The sequence below is a fragment of the Lissotriton vulgaris genome, chromosome 12 (assembly GCF_964263255.1).
Source record: "Lissotriton vulgaris chromosome 12, aLisVul1.2, whole genome shotgun sequence".
Classification (NCBI taxonomy): Eukaryota; Metazoa; Chordata; class Amphibia; order Caudata; family Salamandridae; genus Lissotriton; species Lissotriton vulgaris.
The window spans coordinates 113,321,018-113,339,964 of NC_141700.1; the positions used below are offsets into that span (position 1 = coordinate 113,321,018).

The 18,947-nt window shown below is 44.7% G+C and overlaps 2 protein-coding genes across 3 annotated transcripts in view; one reads left to right on the plus strand and one right to left on the minus strand.

Annotated features, from left to right (window-relative positions):
• Positions 1–1,248: 1,248 nt before the first annotated feature.
• Positions 1,249–2,755, minus strand: LOC147673564 (uncharacterized). The gene has a single exon (XM_086946374.1). The coding sequence runs from the start codon at positions 2,741–2,743 to the stop codon at positions 1,484–1,486; it is 1,260 nt and encodes a 419-aa protein (XP_086802500.1). The 5' UTR covers positions 2,744–2,755; the 3' UTR covers positions 1,249–1,483.
• A 15,898-nt stretch (positions 2,756–18,653) lies between these two features.
• The window catches only part of MINDY1 (MINDY lysine 48 deubiquitinase 1), a 77,373-nt gene continuing 77,079 nt past the window's right edge, over positions 18,654–18,947 (plus strand). The window contains exon 1 of one of the 2 annotated variants that reach the window (XM_086947447.1): positions 18,654–18,814. The gene's annotated coding sequence lies outside the window, so the exon portion shown is untranslated. The remainder of the gene's footprint in view (positions 18,815–18,947) is intronic. The other variant, XM_086947446.1, reaches the window with a different exon arrangement.

Sequence of the window (18,947 nt, forward strand, 5' to 3'; positions counted from 1 at the left end):
TTTTTTTAAAACACGTTGTGAGAGATACTATTCTTTGCTACTTTGTAGTTTATGCAGCAGGTCATCAGAATTCTTTAGTCTTGTTTACATCAGCTGCTTCTCACAATTCTGTCAATAAACACCTCTCACCGCCATAGAAGGCAAGGGACTCTGGCAGCTGCTGTCTCGTCTTGGAGGTGCACATACACACTTTTGTTTTATGCTATTACGTGCATTAGGGCACAGTTATTATGTCTTGGATCAGGTTTCCTTTCATCTGTTGACATGGTGGCCAAGCTTTTGTTCCACGGCTGTGTTGCAACTCGTTGTGCTCGGTCCACTCTCCCTGCTCTGGGTCCAATTACCTTCTAAACCTTCCTGCCTTCTGTCGTGTGTGTGTGAAACGTTTGTGTGAGTGTGCATGTTTTCTGCATATGTTTGAGCTTCTGGTGTGTGTTTGCGTGCATGTTACCTTATGTGTTTACGCACCCGCCTGTGATTTCAGCATGTATGATTTTGTAAACATTATAGGTTCAGTGAGTTAATTTTAGTAACTTTATTTTATGCAGTGGCCTTGTGCAAGCAAATACTTTTTTCTTAAGTGTCTGTGTGTATTGCTTTGCCCACTTGCGTAATCTGAACTTACGCACACCACTTACTCACAGAGAAACTCCAACACTCCACTGGAGGTAAAAATGAGCTTTATTAATATTGTAGGCAAAGGTAATAAGTCACTGCAACTAAGAAAGTCTTAGGCACAGAGTGAAAGGCAATAAACAATGAATACACCACACTATATACATAAATATGAAACTGTGAATACAGGTATATAAACAGTTAATGTACAAAGCACCTCACCAGATTCATTTGCAGCACCGGAGACTTTAACATCCCTAGGCCAAGCACTGAACACCAGGTCGGGAACCCGCAGACCGGCAGCTCAGGGAGTAATCTCTTCGGGCAAGAGAGTTGTCCCGCGAGTGCGTCCACTCCAAGACTGAGTTCCTGAGCTCCACCCCACAGACCCCGCTTTTTATAGCTTAAATCAACCTGTTCGAGAAGCCTCTAGCAGGCGCTCTCGCCCATCTATTCACAAGTGCTGGCCCCCATCTCTGCATCAGACCCACCCAGACAGACCTGGCCAGATTCTGTTAAGGCGGTGTCAAGGCAAAAGACATTCCTTTCCCACTCTCTGGCCTTGGAGACTGGCACGGCCATCCTCCCTCTGTCCTAGCGATAAGTATGGAATGCGTGAAAACACTCTGAAGGTATAACATAACCTCACGAGGCATCCTCACGAGATGCCTCGCACCTGCTTGTACTGGTTTACGTGAATAACATGTTTATGTTACTGCTAAAGTGTAACTCCAGGTCAAAGCAGCTCAAGATGGAAGTGCGATGCAACAAAATGGAAGATCAGAGCATTGCATGGAATCGAGGTCAACATATGATTTAGCACGTTTAAAATGGCAAATGCAACACATTCCACCCCTTGACCTTCGATTCACCCATCATACCCCATTGGTCTAAATACCATGGATCTGGGACGAAAAAGGGAGAAAAGATTAGGAATGCATTGAATGCAACAACATACTGAGATAAAAACACAAATAATGACTATAATAACACCCAAGATATACCGAAGCTGTCCAAAATTAGGCAGCCACCCAAACAACCAATCCCACCATCCTTGGTCAACGTCTTGGGTAACCCCTTTCACTAAATCTTTCAAAGCATTAATATGTGCATGGATAGATGTAGAATGGTCAGATAAATTAAAACAACATAGGCCATCAAAGTCTTCGCAACCGTGGTTATGTTTTAGCAACAAATAGTCCACAGCGGCCCTATTTTGCAAAACAGCTTTTCTGATTCCTTGAACATCTAATAATAATTCAGCTAAAGTGGCAGAAGTGTGATTAAGATTCTTTACAATTAAACAGGCAAGCTTAGCAATTGTTCTGGCATTATAAACCGACAGTCCTGGCACTCCCACAATGGAAAGGGCCAAACTAGTATATTCTGTTCTAGAAAGCAAATCAATATCGGAGTCACAATCCTCAGGTAATTGAATAGCGGCTCTAGAAGAGCGAATACGTGTAACCGAATGCATGGGAAAAAGCATAAGACTTAATCGTGATAAGGCACAAGGTCCTCCAGTTATGTTAGCTGGTATGTAAGTGTATGAAATATTACCACACGAGAACAACCATTCTTTAGGTAATTTCACATGGTTAACATGGCTAGCGGCTAATACTGTGTGATTACAAACCATATAATTGGTAACATTACTACAAAAACTGTCATGTCGTGACTGACATAATGTTTGTTGATCAGGGGTCAATTGTTTGCTTTTCTCTAGTTTTAATTGGCCACACTTGCCAATCTTGGTAGGGTCACAAGTTAATTGATAGCAAATGTCTCCAGTAGAGATATTGTAGGTGACAATACTTGTCATGTTCCTCCAGAGGCTATCTGTAGCCTCTGGGCAAAAGCGACAGTACTCATAAAGACTCAGATGTGTTTGAACATCACTTTCCTCCACTACCCCATCAAAGTTAGTTTGGTTGAAAATGTGCAGAAGCACCTGTGCCGGGGTAGGTACGGCAACAAGACACGTTGATATCATATCAGCTGTACTCTGAAGATTTCTCATACAGAAGTGGGAAGTGTTCAGCACGTTCCCGGCCAAGTAGGTCCAGATGTTATCCGGTTGCTGCAACAGTGCTGTCATCCGACTCGGGCGGTTGATCCCCTTCGGCATCCCCGGGCCCTCCCGGACCCCTCCGGACACGCCCAAACACTGACCACACAGCGCAAGCATCGCAGCGGCAAGCCATACTGTGATCTAGAAAAAGAAAACAGACTGGTATAATCACTCTTGCAAATAACATTTTTCAGCTGGTACATTTTCCCACTTTTCCTGTCCGGGTTTCATGATGACTAGGATGTTATCCTTGCCCTTAGCGATCAATTCTGCAGGTTCAGGAGGTTTGTTTGGGGACTCCACCCACAATTTTGCCCCTGGGTTCTTGTCAGTAGATCCGAACCCGCCCTTTCCTCGCACAGTTAGAAGGGCTGGGGCCGTCCCCTTCATGACATTTCCTCCATACACCGGCATGATGACCATTTGGGCAACACGGTCACCAGGTTGCACAATCAGATCATTGTTTCCACTGTTCAATAGGATAACTTTGATCTCCCCCTGGTAATCGGCATCGACCACCCCTCCCAAAACCTGGATGCCTTTAAGGGCAAGCCCAGATCGAGGGGCGATTAGCCCGAAATGCTCTGGGGGAATTTGAACTCCAATTCCTGTCTCAATCAAGGTAATGTCTCGTGGTTGCAATCGATGGAGTTTCAAAGCATGTAAATCAAGACCGGCAGCTTCTGGTGTGGCACGATATGGAGCTAAAGCTCCAGGAGCTTTTTCCCAATACAGAATCGTGTTTGTGGCCACATGGGGCTTAATCTGCAAAGCTGGGGTCAAAATGCGCATCAAAGGAGTCTCTGCATCAGCAAGGGGTCGGTTGTTTAAAATCTGCAATGCCTCAGACAAGTGATCCCTCCACCCCTTCAATGACCCATCAGACAATTTTTTCAACTGCTCTTTCAGCAAACCATTCATTCTCTCAATCAAACCTGCTGCCTGTGGGTAATAGGGTATGTAATAGATCCACTCAATGTTATGCTGTACACAAAAATCTTGCACCATCTTTCCCTTGAAGTGGGACCCGTTGTCACTTTGGACCTGCAAAGGATTTCCGTAGTATAAGATCAACAAATTCAATGTTTTCAGAGTGTTAGACTGGGTTGCTCTCTTGCATGGAAAGGCAATGAGATAACCAGAATAGGTATCCACCACCGTGCAGGCATATTGACATCCTCGGCTCATTGGCATTGGCCCGATGAAATCAATTTGCCATATCTGCCCTGGTAACTTCCCTCTGCCTAACTGGCCTCTCACTACCTGTGGGACTGGTCTGTGCTGAGTATGCTGACAAACAGGACAGTGAATGATTGCAGTTTTAATTAAATCTAAGGGAATATACATCCCTCTACTTTCAGCCCACCTGCTAGTGGCTCGCTCGCCCAAATGTCCACTTTTCTGGTGTGCCCATTTAGCCATGCCCACCAAGTCAGAATCCTGCGTCTCCAACTCAGCTTCATGAATCTTCGCTTCTTGGTCTGCAAAGGAATTGCACCAACGCTCTAGTGAGTCAGTCGGGCAATGAGCATCAACATGATACACTGTAACTGTACTCTGGGACAACAGTTCCCAAATTTCCTGCCACAACTCCTTTCCCCAGACCTCCCTGTTGTGAATCATCCAATTGTGAGCATGCCATATGGGAAGCCAGGTGGCTAACCCATTGGCGGTAGACCATGAATCAGTGTAAATGTGACATGTACCAGGGAGCTCTTGCTTTAATGCCTGGTAAACCGCATACAATTCTGCAAACTGACTACTTCTTCCCTCTCCAGTAGTTGACAACAACTTTTTGGTCACTGGATTATACGACACTGCCTTCCAATGTCTTTTGGTCCCCACATATCTGGCTGAGCCATCTGTAAACCACACATGCTTTTTGTCCTCCGCGGACAACTCTGAAAAAGGCCCACCCCATTTCACCGGGGACTCTTGCACTGTAGGTACATCTTGCAACATTTCTGCATCTGCTATGGGAGTCTGCGCCACTTGCTCATGCAGCACTGCAGTCCCCTTGGGACCCACTCATGCCCTGTCTTGTATATACCACTTCCATTTTATGACGCTAGCCTCCTGTGCATGCCCAATCCTGTGTGTCTTGGGTGAGCTCATTGCCCATTGCATGATAGGTATCTCAGGTCTCAAAAACACATTGTGCCCTAGGGTCAACTGCTCGGTATCCACCAGAGCCCAATAACATGCCAATAACTGCTTCTCAAAAGGAGTATACCGCTCTCCAGCATCAGGTAATTTCTTTGTCCAAAACCCTAGAGGCACTTTCTGTCTCCCCTGCTTTTGCCACAGGCTCCAGGTTGCATATTGATCCTGGACAGTTACATTTAAATCAATGCTTCCCTCTTGTATGGGCCATAAATCCAAGGCACGCTGTATTGCCTCTTTTGCTGACTCAAATGCCTTTTGCTGTGCCTCACCCCACTCAAACTCATGCTTCTTCCGCGTAACCTTGTACAGAGGGGCCAAAATCTGACTCAAATGGGGAATGTGCTGCCTCCAAAAACCAAACAATCCAATGAAACGCTGCGCTTCCTTCCTATTTTTTGGCACTGCAAACTCTTTGATCTTTTGCCTAACTTTTGGCAGCACTTCCCTGTGTCCCTGATGCCACTGAATGCCTAAAAACTTCACACTCTGAGAGGGTCCCTGCACCTTCTCGGGGTTATTCACCCACCCTTTGCTTTGCAAGTGCTCTACCACTCTGTCTAGTTGAGCCTGCACCTGTTCTTGGGTCTCTCCTTGAACCAACACATCATCAATGTAATGACAAAGTTGAACTCCAGACTAACTGCCACCTCGTCCAAATGCTCTGCCACCAGCCGGTGACAGATCGTGGGACTATGTAAATACCCCATAGGAAGAGATTGAAAGCAGTACTGCCTACCATTCCAAGAGAACGCAAATTGTTCCTGGCACTCAGGGGCAATTGGAATTGTGAAAAAAGCATTGGCAATATCAAGTGCCGCATGCGATGTCCCATTGTGTTTCTGAATTTTTTCAATCAAAGTGATGGTGTCTGGGACCGCGGCTGTCAACGGGGGCGTATGCTTATTAAGCTTGCGGTAATCAACTGTCATGCGCCAGCTTCCGTCAGGTTTGCGCAAGGGCCACACAGGATTATTCCACGCCGTGGTAATTGGTCTCACCACCCCCGCCTCCACCATGTCCCGAATGGTTGCGGTAATCTCATCATGTCCCCCTGGGATCCTGTACTGCTTTATGTGAACCACTTTTGTTGCTTGGGGCACCTTCACTGGGGGAATCTTCAAGCGCCCCACCCTCACAGCAGCCACTGATAAGTACTGCTTTGACCCAAACTGATAGCATCCATCATCTAAGTATAGGGTCATACCTTTCAGAATGTCAATGCCAATAATGTACTCAGGAATAGGCACAATCAAAACCGTGTATGCTCTCTTGGGAAGTCTGCCAATTTTCATTTGAATTACTGTTTGCACTGCCGGGGTTTCCTGTCCTCCCAAACCTGTGATCGTAAAAAATTGTCCTCTAAATCTCCGTGGATTGCCATGTATCAATGTGGCCTCCGCTCCAGTATCTACCAAAGCCCGCACCTCCTGAACATTCCTATTTTTCCAATAGATCTCAACCCTCACATGTGGTCTATTATCTTTGCGAGCCCATCCCTGTACCGGAGCTTGGCCAATTTCCTAATCTAATTTTCGCCTGCGCATCTCTGCATCTGCCAGGCGCAGGTCCCGGCGCAGATCTGAATACAATGTGGGGTAACCCTCAGGGAACAACTCCTCCTCATCCCGGTCCCCATCTGAATCTGTGCATTCTCTGGCCCAACCTTTCTCTTTCGTTACCCTCACCTGAGATTCCCTCTCTCTCTCCCTCTCTTGACCTGCTTTTTCAGGCTTCTCCTCAGGCTCTGATTCCCTACGACTCACTTTCTTGTTATCTTTTCTATTCACATGCCTACTCCCCTCCTTCCTATCCAATCCTCGCTTACGGTACATCTCCCACATGCTTTTGGTCTCAATACCATCAATCTCACTTCTTGACACCCCATCCTTTAACAGCGCCAGAAACATATCACGTCTGGTCACTCGGTTGTTATCAGTACGGGACTCTGAGCGTGAAGCTCTATCTGGCTTGGCCCATTCCCCAAGCTCTCCCAGCTCACGGACTGCCTCAACTACTTCGCCTATGGTGTTGCCAGTTTGGTTAATTAACAAAGTCATTATCACTGCTTTGTATGCAGGGGGCACCAACCGAATGATTTTGTTTCGCATTGACACAGTCATCAACTGACACATCAAATTATGCGCCTCACCTACCAGAACAGCTAACTTCATCCCCTCCTCCTTAATTCTTTGTGATGCATCTCTTAGAGTGAACCATGGTTTTTCATTCCCAGGCCAATCTGAATCTGTGGGGTACCTATGGCCACACCCCCGGGCAGCTAACTGCAACAGAGTTGTTTGATCATCACCCTGGAAAGTCCAAAAGTATCCCTGCACTGTAGGATCAGTACTGAGAGTACAAAATTTGGCAGCATCCCCCTCATCTAACATGACCCCAGAAGCGCCGTGATCATAAAGGCGCACCATCCAAGCTAAGAGCGTCTCACCAGGCTTCTGCCTAAACCGCGCCAAAAGATCACTTATCTCTTGCTGTGTAAAATCCTCCAAACTATTTAACATGACTCCATCCGGGTTCCCTGGAGCAATCTGAAGTTTACGTCTTAGAATGGGCTGTGCTTCCACTCTCTTAGCCTTTTTTCCTTGCTCGTCTTTTCCCTCCTCTTGCAAGGGCAGCTCTCCTTCTGAGGAGAATTCTGATGATTCCCAGATGTTGGAGTCCCAAGTTGACGGGTCGAAATCTAAGCCTGCTTTGGCAATCGCTAAATGAACCTTCCGTTTACTCACTCGGCCTCTCCTCTTCCTATATCTGTATTCAGCAACACGGACTGCAGCCCTCTCTGCTATCGTCTGATATGTTTCTAACTTATCCTGTAATAACTTATTCTGACATGAAAGCATCGTAGAAAGATTCTTGGCTTCAATAAGTTGTTTTTCTAAGCTCAACTGTTCTCGCTGCAGAGTTAAACATTTGTCAAAAACTTGACGGTAGGCATGTAAGAGAGCCCAACCTCTGCGCCCCACTGTGTATAATTCCTTTCCTTTCTCCACCGGAACCTTCTGTAAACAATGTAAAACATCTTCTGCCGTTGCTTCGCCCAGACAGTCGTTTCGTTTCAAAAACGTTATTCGATTCAAAACAAAAGAATCATAAAAGTTGAACAATTACATTTACAAACATAATTTAAAATTCATTTTTAAAGAGAGTCTTACAGTTATAACACTATAAAATTCATTAGTTAATATAATCACAAATAAAGCCCATAGTTTTACTTTCAATTAATTCAGATGGTTCATGAATTCTTCGTACCGGGGTATATATTAGAGGGCAGGTAAGATAAGTAATAGAAAATCACAATGCAACAGTATACGATATACATAATCAAAGGGTCAGCTTCTTGGGGCCATATTTAGCCATACCGTTTTCTAATCAAGAGTGACACTTGTATAAAGTTTAACATTGCACAACAAACACCAGATGATGACAAAGATAATAAATAATCATAACCCTCTTTGTAATGGCATGGTTGTTTTTCCTTGAGGATCGGCTTAATAAACCTGATTCTCGGGTCCTTGTATAGAGAACAGAAAAGAACAATATGCATCGTGCTTTGGCTGTCTTTGTTATTACAAGGACAGGGGGGCAGTTTCTCGCACCAGCCCCCCTGTTTAGGAAACGCATAAAGGAAGTGCAGGGTGTGTAACCTAAACCTTGTCAAATAAAATCGCCATTGCACATGATTTGTGAAGGTTAGATAAAACTGGTGCTGCAAAGTGGCCTTAGGAACATAAGGGCTAACCAGGGAGTTCGCAAGCGGTGATTTCCAATAATTTGTTTTAATTACAGTTTTGATATCTCCCTGTATATTTTCGGGATTGTCAAATATATCTCCCAAGCCTATTCTATGGAGCATTTCTTTTACATAAGATAGCCAGGGGATCTGATTCATATTTGCCAGTTCTAAGCAGTCCCGGAGGATATCTCTGGTAAGCTGTACGTCCTCTGATAGCCATATTTTGCCCCATAACAATAAAGGGGAAAGGCGAATGATGTCACTCACATAGGTTAGACCTATTTCGTTATGGGCAAATCTGTTTGAAGAGCCTGATGGAATAGCCAATACACGTTTTAAAAATGTATTCTCCATAATCTGTATCGTGTCAGGGCTATCGGTCCCCCAAACCCCTGCCCCATAGGTAGCAACCGACAAACATTTAGCTTTGTACAAGGTTTTTAGATGTATGACAGGTTTTTGGCCTAATTTGCCACAGAAACGAAACAGACCCTCTATTGAGCGACTAGCACTCTGAACTCGTGTCTTCATTAACGGGGCCCAGCTTAGTTTGTTGTTAAAAAGGTTTCCCAGATAATTAAAATTTTCAACCTTTTCAATAATGGAGTTACTTACTACAAACTTTCTACTTTTGGTGCCCTTTGGGCCACAGACCATAACAAAGGATTTGGCAAAGTTTACCTTGAGGTCTAGGTCCAACATAAATTTGTGGAAGGCATCAAGACAATGCTGCATACTATTTGCTGTGAGTGTCATGAGTACCGTGTCGCCGGCGTAAGAAAGCATTGGAATGCTCCTGCCGTTGACCTTTGGGAAATCATGACAGTGGTCCAACAGATATTTTTCTAGACCATTGGTGTATACAAGAAATAAAAAAGGAGCTAATATGCATCCTTGTCGGACGCCCTCAGTTGAGAGGATAGACTTAGTTTTCTCTCCCCCTGGCCCAAACCTTATGGCTACAGTAGTAGATTCATGGAGTCTACGGAGCAAAGTGACCAAGGGTTCCTCGAAACCCATGACCTCCATCATTTGCCACAGCTTGCTCCGACACACAGTGTCGAATGCACTTGAGAGGTCCATGAAGGCAAGATGAATTGAAGATTTCCTTGCCTTCATGTATTTCCCTATGATCAGGGCCAGGTTCAGGCACTGTTCGACAGTACCTTTGTCTTTTCTGAATCCATATTGGGAATTCACAATAAGGCCCACAGAGTCTGCCCATGATTCTAGTCTGGCTAAATTGACCCTACCCAGAATCTTACATGATGCATCAATTAATGAGATTGGGCGATAGCATCGGTGGTCTGATCTATCGCCCAGACAGTCAAACCAGCTCTCACTTAATCCTGAGCTTTTAGCATACTCACACGCCAGCGCGGAGTACGGCGTCGCCTCCCATCCAGGAATTTGCATGGGGGCTAAAGGGATTTCACTCGGTGCCAAAGAACTAAAACCACTTTTTGCCTTTTTAAACATGTTTCTCCCCGCATAATTTACGAATCCTGCCACCGACTACGCCAAAATGTATTGCTTTGCCCACTTGCGTAATCTGAACTTACGCACACCACTTACTCACAGAGAAACTCCAACTCTCCACTGGAGGTAAAAATGAGCTTTATTAATATTGTAGGCAAAGGCAATAAGTCACTGCAACTAAGAAAGTCTTAGGCACAGAGTGAAAGGCAATAAACAATGAATACACCACACTATATACATAAATATGAAACTGTGAATACAGGTATATAAACAGTTAATGTACAAAGCACCTCACCAGATTCATTTGCAGCACCGGAGACTTCAACATCCCTAGGCCAAGCACTGAACACCAGGTCGGGAACCCGCAGACCGGCAGCTCAGGGAGTAATCTCTTCGGGCACCAAAGTTGTCCCGCGAGTGTGTCCACTCCAAGACTGAGTTCCTGAGCTCCACCCCACAGACCCCGCTTTTTATAGCTTAAATAAACCTGTTCGAGAAGCCTCTAGCAGGCGCTCTCGCCCATCTATTCACAAGTGCTGGCCCCCATCTCTGCATCAGACCCACCCAGACAGACCTGGCCAGATTCTGTTTAGGCGGTGTCGAGGCAAAAGACATTCCTTTCCCACTCTCCGGCCTTGGAGACTGGCACGGCCATCCTCCCTCTGTCCTAGCGATAAGTATGGAATGCATGAAAACACTCTGAAGGTACAACATAACCTCACGAGGCATCCTCACGAGATGCCTCACACCTGCTTGTACTGGTTTACGTGAATAACATGTTTATGTTACTGCTAAAGTGTAACTCCAGGTCAAGGCAGCTCAAGATGGAAGTGCGATGTAACAAAATGGAAGATCAGAGCATTGCATGGAATCGAGGTCAACATATGATTTAGCACCTTTAAAATGGCAAATGCAACACACTGCGATGCGGAAAACCGTGTTTTTTTTATTTGGCAGGATGTTTTTTTTAGGCAGAATGCAACCACAGCATCACTCAGCGCAACCACAGCATCACTCAGCACAACCACAGCATCACTCGGCGCAACCACAGCATCACTCAGCTCAACCACAGCATCACTTGTTCAAATATGTTCTGTCAATGTTTCAAGCTTTATTACAATTGACACAACATTTTTTTAAATAATGCTATAGGTGTCACATTTGCAAATTCTATAAATATTGCCATTTACAATAACAAAATTAATACTTAAAAAATTATTAGATTTACAATACCAATAGCTCCAACTCTTCTAATGCGAGCCCTATTGCATTTCCAATACTTGTTGTTATTTGGGGGTTACCATAAAAATCAATGGGTTCAGTTGTTGCTTTGATCATCTTTGTTCTGATTTCGACCTGGTGGATCGAAATCCACTATGGTTTATGCTCCAAGGTAAGAAGATCCCTAGAGGGCTTCGGTATGTTATCCAGAAGCTCCACATACAAAACTGCGTCCATGTCGATCTCAATGGTAGTAGCATTTGGTTTGATTGAAACGGCATGAGGCAGGGCTGTCCCCCCCCCCCCCCCCCCCCCCTTCCTCTTTAGCTTCTGTCTGGCCATCTTTCTAAGTACATATTAGAATTAAACAAATTTTCCCGTAAAATGTGGTACTGTTCATATTCCTTGTTTTATGTATACCAATGGTTTGGTGATATTGGACGATACCCATGTGGGCCTTAAAAGGGGAAATAAATGCTCAGGAATTATATTGTTCTCTACTACGGCTGACCATAAAATGTCTCAAAGACCAAACCCCTGATTTTGTCTGCAATCTAAACAAAATACCAAATGGTTCCCCAATAATTCTCTTTTAGAGTAGGTACAACGCAACAAATATCTAATATGCTCCATGATCCAGGCTCTAAAGTTGAATGGTGATTTTATAGATTGGAACTTGCTTGACACGGCCAACACTTTGCGCTTTTTTTACTTGTTAAATACCAGTTTAATGGAAGATAAGCTATCTGTAACAAGAGCGGTAATTGCAGTCCTCGAGAGGGTTTCTAATAATATAAGGTTTATGAGGTGCCATTAATATTTTTGAGATTGATTATCTGTTGTCTGTGGCAAAGATTAAGAGATTGCTAAATGAAAAGGCATTTCAAATTAGCAGAAGAAAGGATAGACAGTATTTAGCCAGTAAACATCGGTGGGAGAGTTCCATCACAAGATTAGAGCAGAGAGTCAGCAATTTCAGAAAGAATCTAAGGGAATCTATGTTGAGAATTAGGATCGGTCTTGACCGCATATTGCTATATCAGCACTTTAGAGAAAGACTGCTTTGATTGGAGGACTTTGTTTGTGTCATCTGAGAATGTCAGATGTGAACTGAATCCAGCAATAGCCCAAGACAGGGATCTGGATAAGGCCTAGTAGAGCTGGCAAACCAGGATAATTGGAAAAAGAGAGTCATGCTTGCCATAAGTATCAGTGGGTGGCCAAATGGACACTAAGTATAGAAGCACTACAGAACTGTGAAAAACAATAGAAAGCTATAATATAATCCTATTGTACAAATTAATAAACCCTGTGTGAGATGGTCACTGTTATTTATTTAAATTGTGGATGACAAAATAATAGGCAAAAAAACACTATAACTTGTTGGAAGAGAATTGAGACGTGCTCTTTGTTTCCTTATGTGGAATCAATGGAGTACCACTTTGTCTACTATGTTGGGAAATAAGATCCAATCAAAAAGGACCATCTTGTGCTTGAACCAATCAGCAATTGACATAATTGTGTCTGAATTCACAGAAGGACCACAATGAAGCTAAAAAAGACTTATTACTGGAGCTTTAAAGGATCCAAGATAGCCATACGCTAGTGAAGATCTGGTGCAGCTCTGGTCTCCGAAATTGTCCTTTGTGGTCAGAGAGGAAGGCGGGACATATAACCAGGGAAAACGGCTCTGTGGCGATGGTGTGCACTATTGGGGCTTGGATGTGCTTGATGTCGCTCCCGAGGCCAACATTGAATCCAAGGAAGCCCGGCAGGTGGCAGACAAAACAACGGAGGGTGCCTTAGCAGCTTAGAGATGAGTTTTTTGCTATGATCTTAATTTATCACATATTATCACTGCCTGGGCCGTGATTTTGCCTTTGCAAAAGGTCTACCACTGTCACTGTGCGGCACCATATGTGGTGCTTTTTAAAGCTACTTTTAATCTGTTTGAGCAAGAAATATACGTTTTTAGGTCTCGTAGAGAGACCTTTTGCCATCCATCCACAAAGCTGACTTTTTATGATGAGGATTCTCAACAGTTCACGTGAAATCACGTGACCACAAGCTCCTTCGTGCACGAGCTTGCATTTCCCCACAGGCTTCCCCCTGCCAGCAGCATTTGCCACATCAAAGGCTTCAGCTGCCCCGCCCCCCGCCGTCACTTATTCACGGCCGCGCCACGCATTTCCCCACAGGATTACCCCTGCCAGCAGCATTTGCCACATCAAAGGCTTCAGTGCCCCGCCCCCACCGTCAACTATTCACGGCTGCAGGCCGTGCCTTGGTTTTTTTTTTTGTAATACGAGGCTGGAAAAGGCCAGTCCTTAGAGTTAGATTTAAGCTTCAGAGAAGCCCTTATTAAATACAGGCAAAAATGCCCAGTCCTATGATCTCTATACCTTTGTTCAATCCTCCACACGGGTCCGAAGTACTTGTAAGAGTTGTCACTGGGTGACGGGGAAAACTGACAATGGGGCGCTTCATTGTGGGCGAGGGGCTCGGTCATCAATTGCTGTTCCGGGGTCAAACGCAAACCAGGATCCTGCCATGCAGTGTCATTACTTGTAATGTGCTGGAAAGTCTCGGATGCAATGGATGCGGGACAGGTATTTGTTGATTTCTGTGACAGCAGCTCATGTGCTTTCTCTAGCAGGTAGGTTCTGTGCGTCACTTCACCTAGAACGGGACGAAGGCGCTCTCCAACTTGTCTTAAACAGTCAAATTTTTCTGAGCGCTGTAGGGCACCCATCCTTCATCTTTATATGGCGTTGTGGTGTGGGTAGAGGGGGTTTACGTAATGTCAGCTTGACTATGAGCTCCTTTTGGCGGGAGTGATATGTCAGTGTGTTGGTTGGACCTGCACACTTACTCGCTGCTTCTCTGGAGTCACAGCCATGGCAGTCTTAAAAGTGTTTTCACACGGAATGAACCGTGAGCCATTTAGAAACTTTGACATTTTTTCAGCTAATGTGAGTAGGAATGCAATTTCTCCCGGCCAATCATGCCCCATGAATTGTCTCTTGTATTGCAGTGGCCATTGTTGCAGTCTTGCAGATTCTCACAGCACTATTAACTAGTAGGGGGGGTGGCACTGTCGCCTGACCCGTTTGTTCATAATTTCAACAGTGGCAATTCGATCCATAGACTGAAACAGTGCCCATGTCTGAAACGCTAAACACGCCCCCCTCCCGTTTTACCTCTTGAACTTCAATCTGTGTAAAGGGACCCACGAACGCTCTGAACTGTCATATTCACGTAGCATACGTGTGGCTGCACCTGGTGAGTTGACATTGGGGGTTATTTACAAGTCCCTTGCGCCGCTAAGTCACTGTTTACAAGAACTTTGATATTGATTACAAGAACTTTGATATTGACTCGCGGAGTTTCACAACTTGTTGCCTGTAAAACAAAATCGGCCTTACCGTGCAGGAGTGCTCGGGTTGAGTACTGCCCAAGCTGCCAGGGCGCCTTCCGACCCCCTGGCAGCTTGGGTTTGCCAGTCTGCTGAAAAAAAGTGTATATGAAAATAGACTACTTTACTACCTTTTTAATCACACAAAAAAAATTCTGCATGATATCCTCGAAACTCCATCCGCCTCCTAATGTCCGGCACAGGCAGTTTGACGTGCAAGTTGTAACCACATTTTGGTTACTTCCAGACATCTGCTACACGCAGGGCTTGACAAAGGCATTGTGTTGTGGCACAGCGAGGTAGTGGACCGTAACAATGATTTGAAGACAACATGAGGGTGGGGGGCCCCGCCACAACACAGTTCTTTGCACTCAACCCGCAACACAGTTCTTTGCACTCAACCTCCTCATTTAGAATGTACGCACGATTGAAAAGAAACTATTCAACATAATGTAGGGATGAACAAATAGTGCCCGTTCCAGTGCCAACTGGACTCTCACGGTGTACCTTTTGGTTTTTTAAAGTGTTCGGGGGCGAGCAAGCCGACACCTGGGGCTATGCAAAACTTTCAATTTAAACAGCTAACAGGTTTGTTTTAAAGATGATCCGAAAGTGGGACTGACCATTTAAGGTCAAATTGCCATGATCATTAATGACTGCAGCCAATGAGAGGCCTGAAGTGAACACACACTGGGTCCATTAGTGCACGCAAGTAAAGTACTGCAGAGAAGCCTCGCCCGTGCCATGATAACGCGCCCATACTACTGCTATGGAACATACTGTTTGTGATCCCTGCCTCCTCCACACGCACACAAACTCTCCTTGCCCCTCAGGGGACGTTGATGTCTGTACAGCTTTCTGCTAACGGAGGCCGAGAAAGATTTCGCGATACCTCATTACACACCGAGGCAGGGGGGCGACCCCCTCCCCCCACACACACACTCCTGGGGGGGGGGGCGGCTGTCTGCAGGGCTTCCTTCTAATGGCCTAGTCTGCAGTAGCGGCTCCTGTGGTTAAGCTTTATAATTCATAAAACGGTTTATAGAAGGCATATAGTAAAAGTCTACAGGGGACCCTCGGTGGCAGGCTTTTGAGTTACGGTGAATCCCTGGGCAGCCTGCAGACCGTCACAGTTTTTAATTTTTTTAATTTCAACATATTTTCATTGATTTTTGTGTACATACCCACCCCCGCTCACCCTCACCCCCGCTCACCTTCGCTCACCTTCATCCCCGCTCACCCTCACCCCCCTCACCCTCACACACCCTCACGCACCCTCACTCAACCTCACACCCTCACCCTCACACCCCCTCTCACACCCTCACACACCCTTACCCTCACACCCTCACCCCCCCTCACCCTCACACCCCCTCACCCGTACACACCCTCACCCTCACACACCCTCACAACCTCACCCTCACACCCCCTCACCCTCCCAACCCTCTCACCCTCACACACCATCACACCCTCGCCCTCACCCTCACACCCCCTCACACACCCCCACTTACCCTCACTCACCCTCACTCACTCACCCTCATACACCCTCATCAGCATAGCATAACAAAACATAGCATGGCATAACAAAAAAACCATAGGATACACAACCTCATAACCCTCTCACCCCCTCACCCTCACTCTAACACACTCACCCTCACTCACTCACCCACCCACCCTCACCCACCCACCTTCACTCACCCACCCTCACTCACCCACCCTCACTCACTAACCCACCCTCACCCACCCACCCTCACTCACCCTCACCAGCATAGCATAACATAACAAAACATAGCATAGCATAACAAAACAAAGCATAGGATAGGAAAACATAGCATAGCATAACAAAGCATAGCATAACAAAACACAACAAAACATACCATAGCATAACAAAACATAGCATAACAAAACAAAGCATAGCAAAACAAAACATAGAATAGTATAACAAAGCATAGCAAAGCAAAACAAAACATAGCAAAACACAACAAAGCATAGCATAACAAAGCATAGCATAACAAAACATAGCATAACAAAACATAGCAAAACAAAACATAGCAAAACACAAAAAACCATAGCATACATAACAAAACATAGCATAACAAAACACAACAAAGCATAGCATAACAAAACAAAACATAGCATAGCATAACAAAACAAAGCTTAGCATAGCATAACAAAACATAGCATAACAAAGCATAGCAGAACAAGTCAAGTCAAGAGATTTATATAGCGCGCTACATACCCATAGGGTCTCAAGGCGCTTGAGGAAGGGTGGGGAATTACTTGTCGAATATCCAAGTTTTAAGTTGCTTTCAGAATGCTAGGTGGTTCTGAGTAAGGCGAAGGTGAGTGGGAAGTGAGTTCCAGGTTTTAGCTGCCAGGTAGGAGCATAGCAAAGCATAGCAGAGCAAAACATAGCATAGCATAACAAAACATAGCATAGCATAACAAAGCATAGCCTAGCAAAACACAACAAAACATAGCATAGCATAACAAAACACAACAAAACATAGCATAGCGTAACAAAACAAAGCATAGGATAGCAAAACTAAACATAGCATAGCATAACAAAACTAAGCTTCGGATAGCAAAACAAAACATAGCATAACAAAACATAGCATAACATAACAAAACATAGCATAACAAAACACAAAAAAACAGCATAGCTTAACAAAACAAAACATAGCATGGCTGAACAAAACATAACAAAACATAATAGCATAGCAAAACACAGCATAGCATACCAACACAACAAAACATAGCATAGCATAACATAACAAAACATAGCATAGCAAAACAAAGCATAGCATAATAAAACACAACAAAACATAGCATAGCATAACAAAGCATAGCAGAGCAAAACATAGCATAGCATAACAAAGCATAGCATAGCATAACAAAACATAGCATAGCATAACATAGCATAGCATAGCAAAACATAGCATAGCATAGCATAACAAAACATAGCATAGCATAACAAAACAGCATAGCATAGCATAACAAAACATAGGATAGCAAAACAAAACATAGCATAGCATACAGCATCACTCAGCACCACCACAGCATCACTCTGTGGCACCACAACATCACTGAGCTCCACCACAGCATCAATCTGTGCAACCATTCAACAACAACTGGTTCAAATATGTTATCTCAATGTTTCAAGCTTTATTACAAATGTAACAAAAAGATGTTAATATTTGACATATGTTCTTGGATTTTCGTCACAATAAAATACTCTGAACATAATCTTCACAAATGTTATTTACAAAAGTTTAAGCTATTGCCATTATAAATTACAATAACTTTTATTTAAGTATTAATTATTTAAAAAAATTAAAAACCATTGTTATTTGTAATATCAATACATGTAAGTCACGTAAATACAACACATATTGCATTACAAATGCTATAGGTGTCACATTTGCGAAAGTTATAACTATTGGCATGGTAAATGACAAAGCTATTAATTTCGCTATTTTCAAAAACAAAACCTAAATAAAAAAATTGTCATTTACAATACCAATAGCTCAAACTTTCCTAATACGACACCTATTGCATTGCAAATGCGTGTTTTGGTTGTAATCTGATAAATTTGAAGAAGAAGGTGAAGTGTGAGTCAAGTTCAGTAAATCAATAATTAAGCGAAAAATAACTTTAAAATAACATGCACTGTGTTGCCAGCCCATTACTGGTGTTGCATTTTGCTGCTAAGACCACAGGCCTCACATCCATTCTCAGATCCTTTTCCCCCGGACCAGGCCTAGCTTCCACATCCCGCCTTAACCCCTCCTCCCCGGCAGGGGGCTCCCGAGAGCCAGAGTGCCATCCTCCGTTCAGGCCTCTTCTCGGTGGTTATGATCCCTCCACGCCGATAGAGGGCGCTGGTCTGAGGCAGCCTCGGCCCTTGCTTCCACACAGTCCTCCCTCTTGGCTCCGGCACTCGTCGTTCAGTTGAAAAAAGGAAAACAACCAAGTAGTAACCATAGCGGAGAGCGGAGAGGGCCGTGTGGGTGTGACATCCCGGGCCGGGGCCCCGACGGGACACCAGGGAAGCAAGGAGCCCCCGGCACCGAGGGCAGCGAGCCGGCCGGCGCCAGAGGTTAGTATCGCCCCCGGGAGAGGAGGGGAAAAAACACCCTCATGGGAGGATATAAACGCTTCCAGGGATCGAGGCCTGATAAACAGGACAGCAGGGCAAGGGATTCACGTGAGAGGAGTGAAATTCCTCCAGG